Genomic DNA, 16464 nt, shown 5'->3' with positions numbered 1-16464 from the left:
AACCTTTAATTAGCTTGAAATCTCACTTTAATTAAATTTTTTAATTTGTAGTCAAAATTAAAATGTAATATATATGATAAAAAAACTGAAAAATTGATAACAAATATCAGAGTCATTTTTAACATTAATGTCAAATGACTCAGTGATAGACATGAGATATTTCTTGTAGAACACAAACAATCACTGGACCTGAAAATGTTAATAAGAGTCAAAGAAAGGTGTGGGCAGTTGTAAAGTGTGTGAAGTGTGAGGTGTGTGTGTGTGTGTACATTATGTCGTGGTGGCTGCTGTGCAGGATGGGAGGTGTCATTCAACACTGTGGAGGTTGATCATATCCTCATTGTCGGGACGAACAACAGTTGCTTTTGAGAGAGAGCCATGAAATGTATTTGCTCTGGAACCAGGCGCACTCATCATGCACAGTGAAGCAATCTAACTCGTTGCATGTTTCCTGCCTCAGTGCACAGCAAAGAGAAATGTGGCAGCCCACATGGCAGCAGACAGAATAATGCCTTTACAATCTTGCTTTCTTGTTGAGGCAAGTGGAGGAAAGTCTATCAGAGCAGATAAAAACTTCTTCCACAACCCAGCTAAGCTCAAACATACTTTCTTCAGCCGCTGTGCCTCCTTGTGTTTTTAAAAAAGCCCTAACCGCTCTTACAGTCTGTATCTAATCAAGCCCTTAGCCCCATTATCTCTCCCTCCCTCTGACTCCCTCAGTCTGACCTTACAAGGAGAGGCAACAGGGTTGATGTCACCGAATGAAGAATGCTGCAAGAATCCAGAGAGAAAGGAGAGCAGGAGGAGGAGGGAGAGGGGGAAGAAGAGGAGGAGGAGGAGGAGGAGGGGTCTGACTGGACAGTTTATGAACACACACACAGAGGGAGAGAGAGAGAAAGAGAGAGAGAGGGGTAGAGAGAGGTGCTGTTTACATAGTGATACACAAGTCCTGAGCCAAAGTCAAACAAGAAAGAACTTGTTAGGAAGGATGGTGTCATTCCTTTTCCAGAGCGAGAAGCACAGGGGGAGGGTCTAGTAGCTGGAGAGAGGGGAAGAGACAGAAAAAGAGAAGTTACCGTTACAGTGAACTCTTACTCAGCTGCCACCTACAGAGAGAGGGAGAGAGAGGGAGAGAGAGAAAAGAAGAAGAGGAACAAAAGACAGAGGTGGAAGTAAAAAAGGGAAGAGATCCACACTGACAGGGTAAGTGATTGTAGCTGCGGGGAATCAGGATAATAAGAGGTGGTGGTACTGCTGCAGGTTTCCTAATAAGGTAAAAACCTCGTGTCAGTGCATGTGTGATGATGTGATATAGTTCCTCAGTGAAGTTATGGCACCTCTGTGTGTTTTGTCACATGGCAGCTGTTGTAGCTTCCTCCATGAGACGTGTAAAAGCTGCAGCACACTGTGGTTGAGGGGTACCTGGTGGTGGGCGGTGGTCCTCGGCCTGCTCTCGCCTCCCTGGTTCTGTTTTCGTGCAGTAAATGTGACTAAATGTCCCTGGAGGTGCTGCAGCCTGATACAACCAGCTGATAGCTAGCGGGCGATAAGGGAGTGAGGTACGCGGAAGTGTAGCCACCGGGCGGACTGGGCTGGATGTCACAAACGCGGCTGTGAGCCTGTGTGTGTTCGTGGAGCAGGAACTTGACGAGAGAAGCCGCTTGAGGTAAGAATCAGGGGGGAAAATGGGGCGTTTCGGTTTCAACAGAGAAACGTAGCCGAGGCTGAGAGAGTGTGGTTCCGATCTGAGCTAACGTGAAGCCCGGGTGTGATTGTTGATGAGAGACGGTTTATCACAGGGCGGCTAAGTGTTGTAGGTGAGGAACAACTCAGCCATTATTTGTTTCCGGAGCTAACGTGTTATGCTAACGGATGCAATCCGAACCAAGCTAACGCTAACCGACTGCATTATCAGGGCTTATGGTTAATATTAGCACAAAGTGATGTGCTTTAGCAACATTAGCTTTTCTAGTTAGCTTTAGCTGCAAATACTCATGTTCTTTTCCGAGAAGTGTTCATATGACCAGGTAGCGGTGAGGGGGTCCGTGAACCCTTGTTATTTACGTTGGTTGTGACCATTCATTCTTGGCTGTCAGCTGTCAGAGCCTTAGCTAACAGTCTGCTAACCAAACCTAATCTAATCAACGGGGTGCTAAGGTGGGAGGAGCCGAGACGTGGAAAGAAAGTATGTACTTATAAGAACTGAGTGTTAAAGTCTTACAAGGTCTTGGATGGAGCACATGTGCTGAAGTGTTGTTGACTCATCGATATGATTAAGTATAAAGAAACCTGTAATAAGTTGTGTGCCTCCATCGAGGCCCAGCCTTTCGTACCTTCACCTACATTTGGGGCGATGTCCGCAGGTTACAGGTGTTGAGATTACAAAAACTATTTGTTCTCAGTCAAACCAATTCATTTGTTATCAGTCAGATTTAAGATTTTCTCTGTAGTGGGTGTCAAAAATGTGTTTTCAAATACAATAGACTAAATGAAATTTAAGTACACTTGTACTAAAACCAGTGTAACTATGTTACGGTGTAGTAAACACACTTCTTCTTCCCCAAACCTCAAACCTCAAACAAAACTATCATGAATAATAATTATATCCACCACCGATACAACAAACATGTGTAGGACCAATCATTCATTCTACAGAGGTAGCCAGAGCAGATGGAATTGGAAGGCACACTGATATAGTACCCAAAATAGGTAGTTATGAACTTCCTCACACACTTAACCACGTCCTTCTGTGATTTCGTTTGCACCTCCAACAAAATGGTAGGTAGCTTTCATGTGCAATAGAATCCTGTTTGTCAGATTTTGGTTTTGTTTGGCCTCTGTTAACATCGTACTCTTGGATAAGGTCTAAACCAGTTTTGCGAAACCTGGATGTGATACCAACTACTTGGACAGAAACAAGGATAATACTTTTGAAGTTTTAGACAAGGCATTTATATATGTCAACTTATTCAGGTAATTTTTGGCGGGCTGAGATAGTAAAAAATCAAGACACAACTATTCAAATGATCAGAAACCAGGACATTATGACCATATATACATAGATATGGATAACCAGGTTTCTCATGTTAAGGCTATATCCAGAATATGATCAAATCCAAGATGAGTGCGGGATTATAAAGGATGTTGGGAGAATACATGAGAGTTATGGCTATTTTGAGTTAGATTTACTACAAGTCTGAGAATGTGAAAATCCTGTGATTATCTGTAGCCACACAGTTGTGCCTGGCCTTCTTGATTTGCCTTTTCATCAGTGAGATAGGAGGGTAGCCACAATCCACAGCCACAGAAAGCTGTGTTCAAGAATGATTTATAGCAGGAAGGCTTTAGTCTGAGGTTTGTGTGGTGCTTTCATTTGAACTGACTTGGATTGTCGTCACTGATGCTCCAGTACATTGGTGAGTCAAATGAAAATGATCCATGAATTGCTAAATGCTACCATTCGTGGCCTGGTTGATAAAGAATCTTCTTTTTTAATTAATGCCTCCATGAGTCAAGACACAGAAGCTATTTTAGGGCGTCCCTGTGCCTCAAATCATTGCACGAATCTATCTTATCTTTGGCCTGCATCGTTTTAATGTATGTCAGTTAAAGTCAGACAGGGCGGCTCACATGAGAGCTTGACATACAGTCCATTTGGCTGATGTTATTACCAGTTTTGAGATGCTGCCATTTCAATCATTCATTCACCAGCCACAGTCCGTGATCGAGCAAAACACTGGTGCTCAATGCATGTCCAGTGACCTGTAAGATTGGACTCAAAAGGGTTGTTTGTCCCCGCATTAGTGACCCCCAGCCCAGACACGCTTTCCCAGAAACTGTGTGCTATTAACATCAGAACAATAGAGAGTTTCATAAACAACACACTCGTCACTGATATAATGACGGACCAGACATGGAAGGAATTACTGGAAGTACTGTTAGAAATTCAGGTTCTTTTAAGGTTAACAGATAAGGAACTTACTTTAGACATTGAAAACCCTTTTCTGATTTCCTTTCTTATGTATTATTCTTTTTTACGATAGCAGTAAATACAATAGCAAGCTTATTACTTATTTGGGATCTTTACCAGAGTTTTTTTTAAACGGGGACATTTTAATGTTTGAATCATTGTGGTACATTGAGGTACTATAATGAAAATATTGCTAAATTAAGAATTTCTCTACCTGCATTGCATTTTTGGGAAAAACGACAAAAACGTTGATTCAATTAGACACCATGCTACATTACCCTATAACCCTTTAATAAGCAGCAGCGCAGTATATAAGCTCCAATTTTGTTCCTCTATGACCACAGGGCACACAATTACTGTTGAGTGAAATAGTTTCATGGTCAATTCCTCCTTAACAGCTACTGTATCACGAAATCTTGCCTGAGATAAAATACAAAGACAATAGAAAGTGTGGGACCTTTGTTTGTTTGAGCTGTTTAATCGTACATGTATGACTTCAAATGCTCCATGCAACTCCCTGTTTTCATGTCTTGAAGAAGTCTGACAGTTTTCCAGGGCAGTTTTTCTTCAACCCAGGTCACAGAGTGCCATAGCCCTGCTGTTTTTTTTATATCCTACAACGCAGTTAGGTCTATTACCTTCTCCCTCACTCCCATGTGTAATTCAGTCCATGATAAGATGGAATGAAAACCAACTGGGCTGCGGTGCCCAAACTCGTGCTGAGGACCAATTTTCTAACCCTGTTAAAGCCATGTGGAGTTTATATAAAGTTCAAAAGCTGCAGAGTACAGTATGTGATGTATGCTGGGGCCTACGTAAAGGCTACAGGATGACACACTCTCAATCAGCTGTAAAGTACAACCTATTAAATTGGAGCCTCAAGTTACATCATTCAGTTTTCCAAAAACGCACAAAAAAACAGATAAAAATGGTTGTTTCTGTTTATGAGATTGTGAAAGTAAGCTAGAATTTAAGACAAGAACTCAGGTCCGTTTATGGTGCAAAAAATAACAAAGAGGAAATTTAGAGAAGGGAGGGGGAGCTGATTGGAGTGTAACTGAAACAGCAAAAAAGATGATGTCATTGAGTTGCGGTGCCAAATATGTTCCTTTAGTCAAGGGTCTCTCTCGTCTCAAGGATCAGGTTTCAAGATAAATTTTAAGTGTGCCTGTTGGGGCTGAGTGTGTAGCTGATCTCACCGTTAGAAATCCCTCAGGTCCGTATCAAGGAAACAGATGGAACCTGACCACTAGTTATTAGAACTCTTGAATAATTGAGGACTGTTGCATATTGTCTCTTAGAGATGAGGTAGCTGAAGTAATTTTATGAAAAGACTAAATCACAGTTCTTACCCACCCTTGTCAAGCACTTCTTCTAGAAAGCCATTATAGATATGTTTGAAGTACTCTGTTAATATTCATACATACAACGCTCAAGAGCTTTATCTCGACTGTTAACAGTCAATCTGTTTTTGTATTAAGAGTCCACTTCATTCAACATGAAGTAGGTTGGATAAATGAATAGTCAACTGTTTTCCATAAGACTGAAGCACACCTGTCTTTTCTCTTTTTCTTTTAGTTTGCCTTTCCACTAAAGCCTCAGCATCTTACCCTACTTGATAATGCAGTGATTTTCTGAATTATTAAAGTGGGACAATGATGTAATTATTATCAGTAGGACAGTGAAGTGCAGTTAAGATTCTCTAGGTCAGTGTTTTTGTATTGTTCTTAAAGGATAGGGGACCAAATGGGTGTGAATCATAAGCATGGTGTGGTTAACTATTGTCTATCTTTGATACATCTGTGATTCATTGTGAGATGTCTCATGACGCAAAGCAACAGCTGACACCTCTGTGTGACTAAAGGGCATCACAGCATCAACCTGGACATATATGGTTAAAATTACTCAACATCAATCCATGTCGCATTGAAGGAAGCTGAACCAAAAAGCAGATGCAGTGCTTTCTCATTTGATGAGCTAGTTCCTGAACTCCAGAGAAACGTTCAGGAGCTGTGAGGGTTGTGTTTGTCTTGTCAGAACTTGAAGTGTTGCCTGTGTGTCCCAACAAAGAGGAATGAGGGTGAAACATTCAGACTTGTCCTGGTTGGTTCCTTTTTCTTTTTCTTTTTTTACAGAGAAAAGCCCCGTCTACCTAATAATTGTCTGACCTGATCTCATTTTCGAAAAGGTTGTTTTCCAAATGCTAACTCAATTACATCTAAATGAGTGCAATCACTCTTCTGTGGCCATTTGAAGGGGTCTAGTTGGGGACACATGAATTTAGAAACCTTTTAGAGTTAATTCAGCATTTGATATTTGGGTGTTAATGTTTCCCTCTCTATGGGGAAAAATGTACACATCAACTCATATGCTGTGAGAGAAATATTAAAGCTAAGGAAAGCTTGTGTTGTTAAGAAATCTGCATCAAAACACAACTTAAAACGCAGTTTTCTATGAGGGATTGGGAGGGTCTCCTTCCATTCTCTCTCTCTCTCTTCATTTCACACTTAATGTCCATCGTTCATTAAATAAAATAAAGCTGGAAAATGCCTTGAATACTTGTAGAGGGGATTGTCGTAGCTTTAGTGAAGCAAACAAACCATTGAATGCATTTATTCAAGTATTTTTGAATTATACATGACTGAGAAAATGGTCCCACACATCTGTACTGTAATTGTGATGGTTACAAAGCACTGAGGCCTAAATGAGCATCCTTAGGGAAACGCATGCACATTGTTTGTTTACTGGAAAATGTGATTAACGTATTCTGTTACAGGTTATGTGTTGTGGCTGAATGCATGCATGTTTCACAACCTATTAAAGACTGCTTAAATTGTCCAAACACTGGTGCGTTAATCACTGCCACAGGTCTAATCAGGTTTTAATTTTTAGGCGTATTCAACTATTTCAGTGCCTCAAGGATTGAATAGTTTGTTAAATAGCTGCAGAGGGCCAGTACAGATGTGTACGCACGTGTGTTTGTGTGTGTTAGAGGATGGTCTGTGGGGTCGTGCTTTCAACTAAAGGTTATGTTTGAAGGTCTAAGGGCCGCCAGGGAAATATGTGCCGAAAAGGAATCTGAACACTGAAGTAGCGTCAACATTTTTTTAACCACCAGAATGTGTGAGGTAAATATTTGAGCGCAGCCTCTCTCTGACGCACCTCACATGAAAATGTTATGATTCCTGCCATGGCCGCTACTTCAAACCAGACGTTCTCTTGTAAACGTACTGCTGCATTTTAAGTCACTGTAAACAGCTGTGTGTTAAATATTGTACACTGTCTATAGCATCTACTGTGTTTGCTCTGTACATACACGTGGCCTGAGGACATTTTTACACACCTTTCTCTCATTCCACTGTCAACCAGTTGTCATTTTTTGTGTATAAAGGAAATCAGAAAATTTTTCAGAGGATTTTTAGAATCCTCAGTGGTTGGTTTCATTTTACTGCTAAATCACCGAATCCAGTCACAATCCAAAGACATTGTGAGCCTCAATAAACCTCCATCTTAATAAGTTAAGCTAGTGCAGTGCATCAGCTCTTACGTGTACAATAGGTGCTGGTCTATATTGTTTACTGTTTTTGTAGTTAATATAAAATAACTTAATGTTTTGTGCTAATAGATGATGACAAACAATATACATAGCACGGCAACTTCAGGAAACTCCTGCCAGTTTTAAAGCTGGAAACTTAACAGAGCGAACAGGGGAAAAAACTGTCTCCCAAATATTTATTGCCCTCATTATTTTCTGACTTGTCTCTGCATCCGCCTCACCACCATCCACAATTTGGTTTGGATTTTATAGCGAGAAGCGACTACTCCATTTTACAATGCACTGGAGGACAGCTTTCTATCAACACCACTGAAAATGTAGTCTGCATGTGAATATAGATTCTTGTTTTACTTCTCAGTGTCAGGGCACTACAGAAGGAAAACCTTGACTTAGTTATTGTGTAGATTTGAATTGTTAAAGGCCAAAATGTTGTTGAAGTTCCATCACCACTAATTCACCTGCAAAAGACACAGCAAGCATCACTGCAAAGGCATGCAAAGCCTTTGACTCATGTCAGCTGATTTTCAGTTTGTTGGCTTCAAGTGAGGTGTGAGAGTAAGACTCTGCAGCCTGTTTCCAACCTCTGCTACAAAACAGGCTCTTATATAAGAACTTATATTGTTCTTCTTCGTCTAACTGTTTCCTGTGTTCATCCCCAGATAAATACACAAAATGGAGGACTCTAACAGCAGTAAGCCGGTCATGGTGACATCCTCTCTGAATTTCAAAGTCACCACACCGTCCTTCTACAACCAGCCAAAGAAGTTTGCCTCGGTGGCACCGCCACGGCCAAAAAGCCAGACACCTCCCTCCGCTCCGTCACCAACACCGATAGGCACGGGTCTGATTGGTCGCGTGGGAGATTTGCCCATGCCACCCCCTACGCTCTGTGATGGTATGTGTATTATTGATGCTATTTTCTGAAGCTTTTTCCCAGCTATCTGTATTATTTCCACTCAGTAAGCAGCCCTTTGATATCCAACCTCCTGCTGCTTCTTATGCTCGAGCATGCACAGCTTCACAGTTGAGTTTATGACAGAAATGCATCAGCTGTGTGGTTTTAATTAGATGAGACATTACATTAACGGGCTGTATTTTCCTGCCTATTGGTAATTTTTGTCAAATGTTGATAACGTTAAAGAAACGTGAGCTGGGTATAATTATGTTTCTATATATCTGAGCTGATAATACAGTGTAGTTATCTGTCACACATGTTTTATACTGAGCACATGCTCAAGAACACTGTGTTAGCAGTGTGATATTCACAGTCAAGCTGCTGGTGGCACAATTTTAAGATGATTACTTGGTGGCAGACATTTGAGGAAGTAGACTGCAAGCAGGTTTTAAAATGTTCCAAAAATACGCTTTCAAGAAGTTTTTATCAGGAAGTAAATGCTGCCGAGTTTCTAGTAAGAAACACTGAGTGTAAACACAACATTTCTTTGTTTACATGAATCTCCATGGGGCATCTTTAGAGCCCGAAAACATATGTCAGGATAACCACATTACCAGACAGGACACAATTTGACTCATGTTCTCAGTCGACTTTCAGAGTTAAGAAGCCATCACAGAAACAGCCAAAGGTGATTGAATGTGTCGCACCTCAGCTTTTTGTCTGATCGATGATTGACAGTGAAACCTGATTGAAAATGAAGAAGTTGTTTTGTCGCACATTCTAACGCTTGTCAACCCTCCTCATTTTTGTCAGACTTCCCACCCCCTCCTCCTCCTCCTCCGCTGGATGATGACCTGCCAGCACCTCCCCCTGAATGCCACACCTTACCCACCGCCTCTGACGCTCCCCCTCCCGCCTTCCCTGCTCCACCTCCTGTAGCAGACGACCTGCCTCTCCCGGCTCCCCCCGAGGAGATCGCCTGTCCGCCCGCCTGCCCCTCTCCCCCTCCTCCCCCACCCCCTCCACCACTCCCCGTTTCTGGCACCAGTATTCCCAGTGCTGCCTTGAGCCCACAGGTAAGACAAAATGGTGTCTTAAGTTGCCTTGGCCATCTGCATGTTACTTCCTTGTACTGCATGTTACTGCATTTAGGCATAATTTTATCATTAGCTAGGATGCAGGAGGATATTGTTGTGTTTGCACGAAACACTGTCTTTTGAGATTTTCCCACAAATTATATAAACATTAGTCGAGGGTAAATCGCCCATTTTCATGCGTCTAACAGGATTATTGCACATTTATGTCACTGAAACAGTGCGATGAAAGGTTTATTGTAGACATGTTAATGTAGGATTCTATTAAGTGCAGTTGAATTGTCAGGCTACAAAAGCATCAGTGTGTAGAATTAGATTCTGTAAAAAAAAAAAAAAGTAGAGAATTGACTGTGAAATACATTGTGTTTAAATTAGCAGAGAGCTTCTAAATTCTTCTCAGCAGACAATGCAATGAATTGAAAATTAAATAATTCAGCATGCTCTATTCTCTCTATTCTCTCATCTAGCCAGGGAAATAAAATGTAAATATCATTCATTTATTCATAGTCATTAATCAAATCATTAAGTTTGTTTGTTTATCATTCATTCTTCTGGTTCCTGTTGTTCCACCACAGTAGCTGTTCCAAATAACTGAGCAAGCACCAAATGTTTGAAACAGTTTGACAATATTTCATCCTACATTTTGAAAAGATAAAAGAACCAAACATTGTTGAGTTTTAATCAAACATTTACAGTGTTTGTCATCGTCATCTAGTTTTTCTGTGACTCATCAGTGTGTCTTCATTCTCCTTCATTTTTGTGATGTGAAGAAATGTGCTTGACTCTGTCTCCATCTGCTTTACTCTTCCAGAGAATGATGGCGAAACAGAGTAGTTTTGATCAACAGCTTGACTCTCTGACTGACCTGCTGTCTGAGATGGAGAACAGGGGACCTTTTAACCCCAAGGTACAAAGCATGGAGGGCCGGGGAACACACTGTACAACCTCAGGATACATTAGACAGATCCACGTCCTCCGGAGAGCGACAGAACAGATGAGAGGGAAAGTGACAGCAGACTTTGGCTCACAGGAAGCACGATGTAGGAACAGAGAATGAGTCAGACAGTGGGAGGAAAAAAATAAAACAGCAAGGTCGGTCAGTGGAAGTAGTTTGGTAAGTTGCCAGGTTGGTTTTATTGGTCTTTCCTCGTCTGTTCGGGTTGAAAGCTCAATGATAAGTGAACTGCACACACAGCACAGCAGAGCAAGAGACAAAACAAGAGGAGAGGGAGCTGGTGATTCACACGGAGAGAGGAGACGCTTGCTAAGAGAGACAGAGAGAGAGAGAAAGAGAGGAGTGAGTGAGTGAGTGAGGAGCATGAGAGTGTGATGAAGCCAGATTGTGCTGCCAGAGACCCAGTAAAAGGGCCATAAATGGAGAGTGTTTTTATCCAACTGGGAGGTACTGGATCATGGCAGAGTAATGTTGGCTCAAAAACGCAAAATAAATGTCAAAATAGACGAAGCACCTCTGATAAGCTCAAACACAGGGCACTTTCAGTTTACATTTAAACTAAGTACCTCATTCTGTATAATTTCAGCATTACAGAAATGTTTCACACTAGATGTGATTTTCTCTGTGTTCAGGTATAGTTTATGGTAAATGTTTTCTGAACAGATTCAACACCAGAACAGCTTCACACTGAATTTGTCTTTCTTTGTTCTTTGTTTTGAGGAAAATGAATCTGTGAAAAATTCACGTTATTCATGTTGTTTTATCCTCAGTTACCGAGCCAGTATTCTTCCGCACCAGCCCCCAAGCCTTCAGCTCCGCCCCCGACTGCTCCCAAACCAGCGCTCTCCTTCCTCCCACCTCCTGAGATGGGAGACCGCCCACCTCCAGCACCTTGGGCCGAAGAACTCAAAGCCAGAACGAACCGTCAAGCCAATCACAACTCAGCACCAAACTCCGCTGCTCAGCCCTTTTCCAAGGCCCCGGCGGTGGCGCCCAAGTCAGGTTTCGGTGGGAGAACGACCAATTCGTCTGCCTCTCTGGCGCAAAAACTGAACCAGAATCTGAACCAGAACCCCACCATCGTCAGTATAGCACCAAAACCATCTCCTCCCTTTGCCACCAGCTCTTTCCCTCCACCACCTGCAGCTCCCCCCGCACCTTCTACTCCACCAAACAACATGGTGGCTGCACCATCGTCTAATCACATAAAGAGTTCTCCCTTTGCCAGTCAAGTCAATGCGAACCAAAACCCTCCTGCAGCTGTGCCTCCCCCTCCTCAACCCAAGATGATGACATCTCCGCCCTCTTCCTTTAACCAACCAATGAAATCTCCCCCTGCATCAACGGTATGTTCCAACTTTATTTTAGCTATGAAGAGACTATGCTTGCATTGCACAAACAGTAGAAAGGTACAGGAAGTACAAATAAATAAATCAACGGATCAGAATTATGCCTTTCTGGACACTAACAGCATTTTCGAAGGTAAATAGCTCAGTCGTAAATAACAACATGCTCTGTAAGACATGCTGTATAAAAAAAATGTAAATAATGTATAGGCACGTACTAATGTTTTTTCGTGTCTGTGTGTGTGTATTTTTGTGTGTTATCAGCCATCACCCCCCGGCCCAGTTGCTATCCCAGGTGGAGGTGTTCCTCTGAACATGAGAGAAGTGGAGGAGCTGGAGAGAATGACCCAGGACTTTATTAAAAACATGGACAAACATGCACCTGTCATCACCTCCCCTCCGACAGGTACACACATTCATAAAGATTCAATGATATACGCACATTAATGTCTCACTGCATCACTCATCCTTTCTGTCTCTCACATGCCTGTCAGTGACTTGTTTAACACACCTCTATCTCACACCACAATTCTATGATCTAATTTAGATTAATGACTGATGTCAGTGTTGCTAATTACACTCATTAAGAAGCTGCCAGTATTCACATTATGCACCAGTTTTGCACAAAAAAACAGAAAGAGTTGATTGTGTAATAAAGTGCTGACAAAAATACAGAGTATTTGCGATAAGATTTTTAATGTCCCACACTGGAAATGTTCCAACACGCTTAAGGGAGAAAGAAATGATTTTCTTGTCAGTTTGCTGACCAGCTGCAAAATGCAAACCATTATGTATATCACAATTTCATTCACTCATTATTCCTTATATTCTACAGTCTAAGTTTAGCAGGCTTTTATTTTACGCTTCATTGTTTTTCTGCTGTAGTGTTTTTTTCCTCCTTATCCACTTTTAGCTCACAAAGTTGCCATCTTAAAAAACTTAAAACTACATCTGTTTCATGAAACATATCACAACCAAGTCTGTACAACTGGCAAAATCTATAAAATGTTCAGTTTATTTGTGTAAATTGTTTAAATACACTATGAACTGTGATTAACAAAAGCAAGGCAGAGATAGAAGATGCTTTTTGCTGTTTGTAAATAAATGTACTCTCCTCAACCCACCCTCTCTCTCTCTCTTCCCACTGCAGAGGTTTGTGGGAAATGTGGCGAGTCTCTGTCACGTACTCAACCAGCAGTGAGAGCCATGGATAAACTCTTCCACTCAAACTGCTTCTGTTGCATGAGTTGTCATCGCCCCCTGCAGGGCATGCAGTTCTATGACAGGGATGGTTGTCCTCAGTGTGAGGACTGCTACATGGTGAGAACACACTCAGAAACAATACATATGCACACATGATATTATTTGATGGTGCTGTTGTTGTGAACATGAAACGATGAGGTGTCATTGACCGAAGGATTCTCACTTTCTTTCTATCATTTATTGTAGCTACACACTTCATCATGGGGCAGTTTAATGAGATATGTTTCTAGTAAAAAGTTAAAAGTACACAGACGTCAATCAACAAACTATTGTGTAATCAACAAAACTCCCACGTATTCTTTGCATATTTAAAGTGTATTTAAAGTGCTGAACAGTGTTGACACAGCGATTGTACCGTCTCGCTGCGTGTTTCATGTCTCTATCTATTGTTCCTTCTCTTCTTCCTCAGGGTTCCCTGGCTGTCTGTTCCCGATGTGGCGAGAGGATCACAGACCGTGTGCTGAAGGCAGTGGGCCAGTGTTTCCACTCCCACTGTTTCCGCTGCAGCACCTGTTCCTGCGTACTTGAGGGTGCGCCCTTCATCACCGACGACAACAACAACCCCTACTGTGTCCAGGACTACCACAGGTGGCTGCTGGCTCTTGTTTGCTCAGTTAATGACCTAATGAAACATTATCCAAGATTAATTCTCCTGATTAGTTTGACAAAAAAAAACTATTCTAGCAGTGTTTGTATGTGTTGTATATCATCCCTTTCATGGAACCATCGGAATCACTGATGAGACTGGATGTTGTAGAGGAAAGACACAGCAACACATCCTCCTCTCTTTGTCTGCATTTAATGAAACTTATTTGACAGCTTCCTCAAATGTGGATGAACATGTGTGAGAATGTGAGGACGATGGACTGACAGACAGTTCTCATCCCTCTATTTCAGGCGTTTCTCTCCTCTGTGTGTGAGCTGTAATGAGCCCATCATTCCTGCCCCAGGCAGCGAGGAGACGGTCAGAGTGGTGGCTCTCGACAAGAACTTCCACCTCAAGTGTTACCGTTGTGAGGTAAGACAGTAATCATACTGAATTTTGTATAATAAAAAAAAAAACATCACGCAGTGCGTTCAGTAAAATGATAATGAATCTGTATTCTTTCGTTGTGTAGGACTGCGCTCGCCCCCTCTCCATAGAAGCAGATGAAAATGGCTGCTACCCATTGGATGGTAAAATCCTGTGTATGAAGTGCCACACCAAGCGAGCCAAGCAAGCTGCACAGTGATCGTGTGAAACAATGAACCAAATCCAAAAGCACAGGATTCACTCAGCTACCGATTTGCCTTTGCAACAGGGCTCTGTTCAGTATGTGTTTGCAGGTGTGAATGTGAATGTGCTGAGTGAAAGTGTTTGCATGCAGATACAGTGTAGTACTCCCCAGTCTCTGTTCACTTCAGTGCAGAAGTAATGTACTGCATTGGGTCATCGTTTATTCCCCATCTCGAACTCATCTATCTCTCATTTAGCCTTCGTTGTGAGCTAGAGCATATTTTTTGTACCAATCCCACGTTTACTCAAAAAATTTCCAGCATAACTTGCACAAGAACAGTTTGGTCAAAAAGAGCAGTGTGATGAAAATATAAAGTGGCCTTTCTTTGTTTTTCTGGCCTCAGCATTGTTGGTAGCACCATTTACTGAGATATTTCCATCTTAAGACTTTCACTGGCTGGTCTGTTTCCCTGTGAACGTGGTAACTACACTGATGTTACTGAAACAGATTGTTACCATAGGGTGAGGTGTTTTCAGAACCTCCATTCAACCATTCCACAGTTGTTACCACTCTGGCTCTGTTGATAGAGCACATCTTTAACACTTTGGCAGTTGCTGTGCCTGCAAGCATGGTTAATGATGCTATGATGCTTCCCTAGAAACTGCTTTCTATCAGCTGATCTACTCTGATACCTTTGTAAAGTCTTCTAGGGCTAAATGTTGACTGCAAAAACAGATAAAAACAGTGAATGTTGTTCTTAGTTCTTTGTGATGAGAATCTGTTCTTCTCTAGGCATGCATTGAATTATGTGTTGTTGCTTTCTTTACTTCATCATACAAGGCCAAGGCTAGAACAAAAAGATCAAAAAAATAGTTCAGAGCTGATTCAACGGTGTTAAGTATTTTAGATGCATGCTTTTTAGATGCACAAATGAACAAACAGACGAGCACAGATTTGCCACGCACAGATTCCATTCCAGGGATCTCGTAATTTAAAAACAGTGTCATTAAAGATATCAGCTGCATGGCTGAAAACAGGACCTATTATGTGATTATTGTTGCACCGCTTCATAGCGAAATAAAAATAGTGTCAGTTTGACTCTAAAGCCCCTGCACATGATAGAATTTAAGTAGACACCATTTAAAAACATAATAGTATAGTTTTTTGCAAATAATATTATTTAAGGACCCTTTTTTCTATTATATTAAGATTACATGTGTACCAGCGCAAAAAGAACCTGTTGTGACAACAGGAAATGGATCAGTAGAGGTGGTAGCTTTGAGCTTCAGGTAACAGATGTTAAAACATAGTGACCAAATATTTCGGAGCTGTTTGCATGATTGGGGATTTCTAAAACAATCACATTCAATGTTTTTTGTATTTGAGCCCAGTTTATTTTTGGTCTGGATTTATCCTGATGATTCAGTAAATACCACTATACTTTCCACTATTCTTACTTCAGTCTGCTCATGACAGTTATATAGTATTTTATTCTTAATTCTTATGTTACTGTACTGTATTTCATTGATAAAAGCCTACAAATTATTTGTTTTCATTTCTAAGTTGGCGATGTTCCTCCACTCTCTCTCGTTCGTATTCCGTCGTTCCTCTTGAATTGAGCCGGATTTGCTGCCACAGAAGTGAACTCCTCAATAAGAAAACTGTTACTCGTGCTTTGCTTTGAGCCTGGTGCATTATAACAGAATGACTAACAGAACACAGCAATAGTGATTCAGCATTGCATGCTAACTGTGTAGATGGTGGGGGGAAATCCTCTAGTATTATGTCTTTTGTTTGCACAAACTCTTCCACCTCTGTGGCCCTGCCTTTGACATCACCATGTGATATTACACACATGATGATGCCTTCACGGTTGCATTTATCTGCCGTTTTATTGTGTTATGTCCTATTGTATTAAATGCAGATGCCTTGTCTTTTCATATACCTTTTTTTTTATAAATTCCTGTTTAATATGTGTGAATGTGTATATGTTAAACAAAACATTTAGCCCCACCCCTCCCTCCTGTGGCTGTATCAAAAGATAAACTAAATGAATAAAATGCTAAATACCAACAGCTTTTTGTTTTCTCATCTTTAACTTCTACATTTATTTGAACTCAGGAGTCAACTAGTGTTTTCGACAGGTGTTTACTTCTGTCACCACATTC

At 41.3% G+C, this 16464-nt stretch overlaps 1 protein-coding gene across 4 annotated transcripts; it reads left to right on the top strand.

Annotated features, from left to right (window-relative positions):
* The first annotated feature begins 892 nt into the window (after positions 1-892).
* On the top strand, positions 893-16369 carry zyx (zyxin). Of its 4 annotated transcripts, XM_020092985.2 has the most exons (11): positions 1134-1273; positions 1363-1666; positions 8186-8421; positions 9235-9497; positions 10327-10422; positions 11241-11816; positions 12081-12222; positions 12967-13136; positions 13489-13667; positions 13977-14097; positions 14198-16369. In XM_020092985.2, the coding sequence occupies exons 3-11, from the start codon at positions 8199-8201 to the stop codon at positions 14309-14311; spliced, it is 1884 nt and encodes a 627-aa protein (XP_019948544.2). In that variant the 5' UTR covers positions 1134-1273; positions 1363-1666; positions 8186-8198; the 3' UTR covers positions 14312-16369. The 4 variants fall into 4 exon arrangements, with proteins under 4 accessions (XP_019948543.2, XP_019948544.2, XP_019948546.2 ...); XM_020092984.2 differs by lacking the exon at positions 1363-1666 and having other exon boundaries at positions 893-1203; XM_020092987.2 differs by lacking the exon at positions 1363-1666 and having other exon boundaries at positions 1141-1273.
* The last annotated feature ends 95 nt before the right edge of the window (positions 16370-16464 follow it).

Source organism: Paralichthys olivaceus, chromosome 13, assembly GCF_024713975.1.
Source record: "Paralichthys olivaceus isolate ysfri-2021 chromosome 13, ASM2471397v2, whole genome shotgun sequence".
NCBI classification, from domain to species: Eukaryota; Metazoa; Chordata; class Actinopteri; order Pleuronectiformes; family Paralichthyidae; genus Paralichthys; species Paralichthys olivaceus.
The sequence above is the reverse complement of the archived record's forward strand: the minus strand, read 5'-3'. Positions and strand labels throughout refer to the sequence as shown.

Coding starts and splice junctions, on each gene's coding strand:
- zyx (XM_020092984.2), top strand. CDS start 8,199: ATGGAGGACTCTAACAGCAGTAAGCCGGTCATGGTGACATCCTCTCTG. Junction 10,423..11,240: donor GGGGACCTTTTAACCCCAAG/GTACAAAGCATG, acceptor TTTTATCCTCAG/TTACCGAGCCAGTATTCTTC. Junction 11,817..12,080: donor AATCTCCCCCTGCATCAACG/GTATGTTCCAAC, acceptor GTGTGTTATCAG/CCATCACCCCCCGGCCCAGT.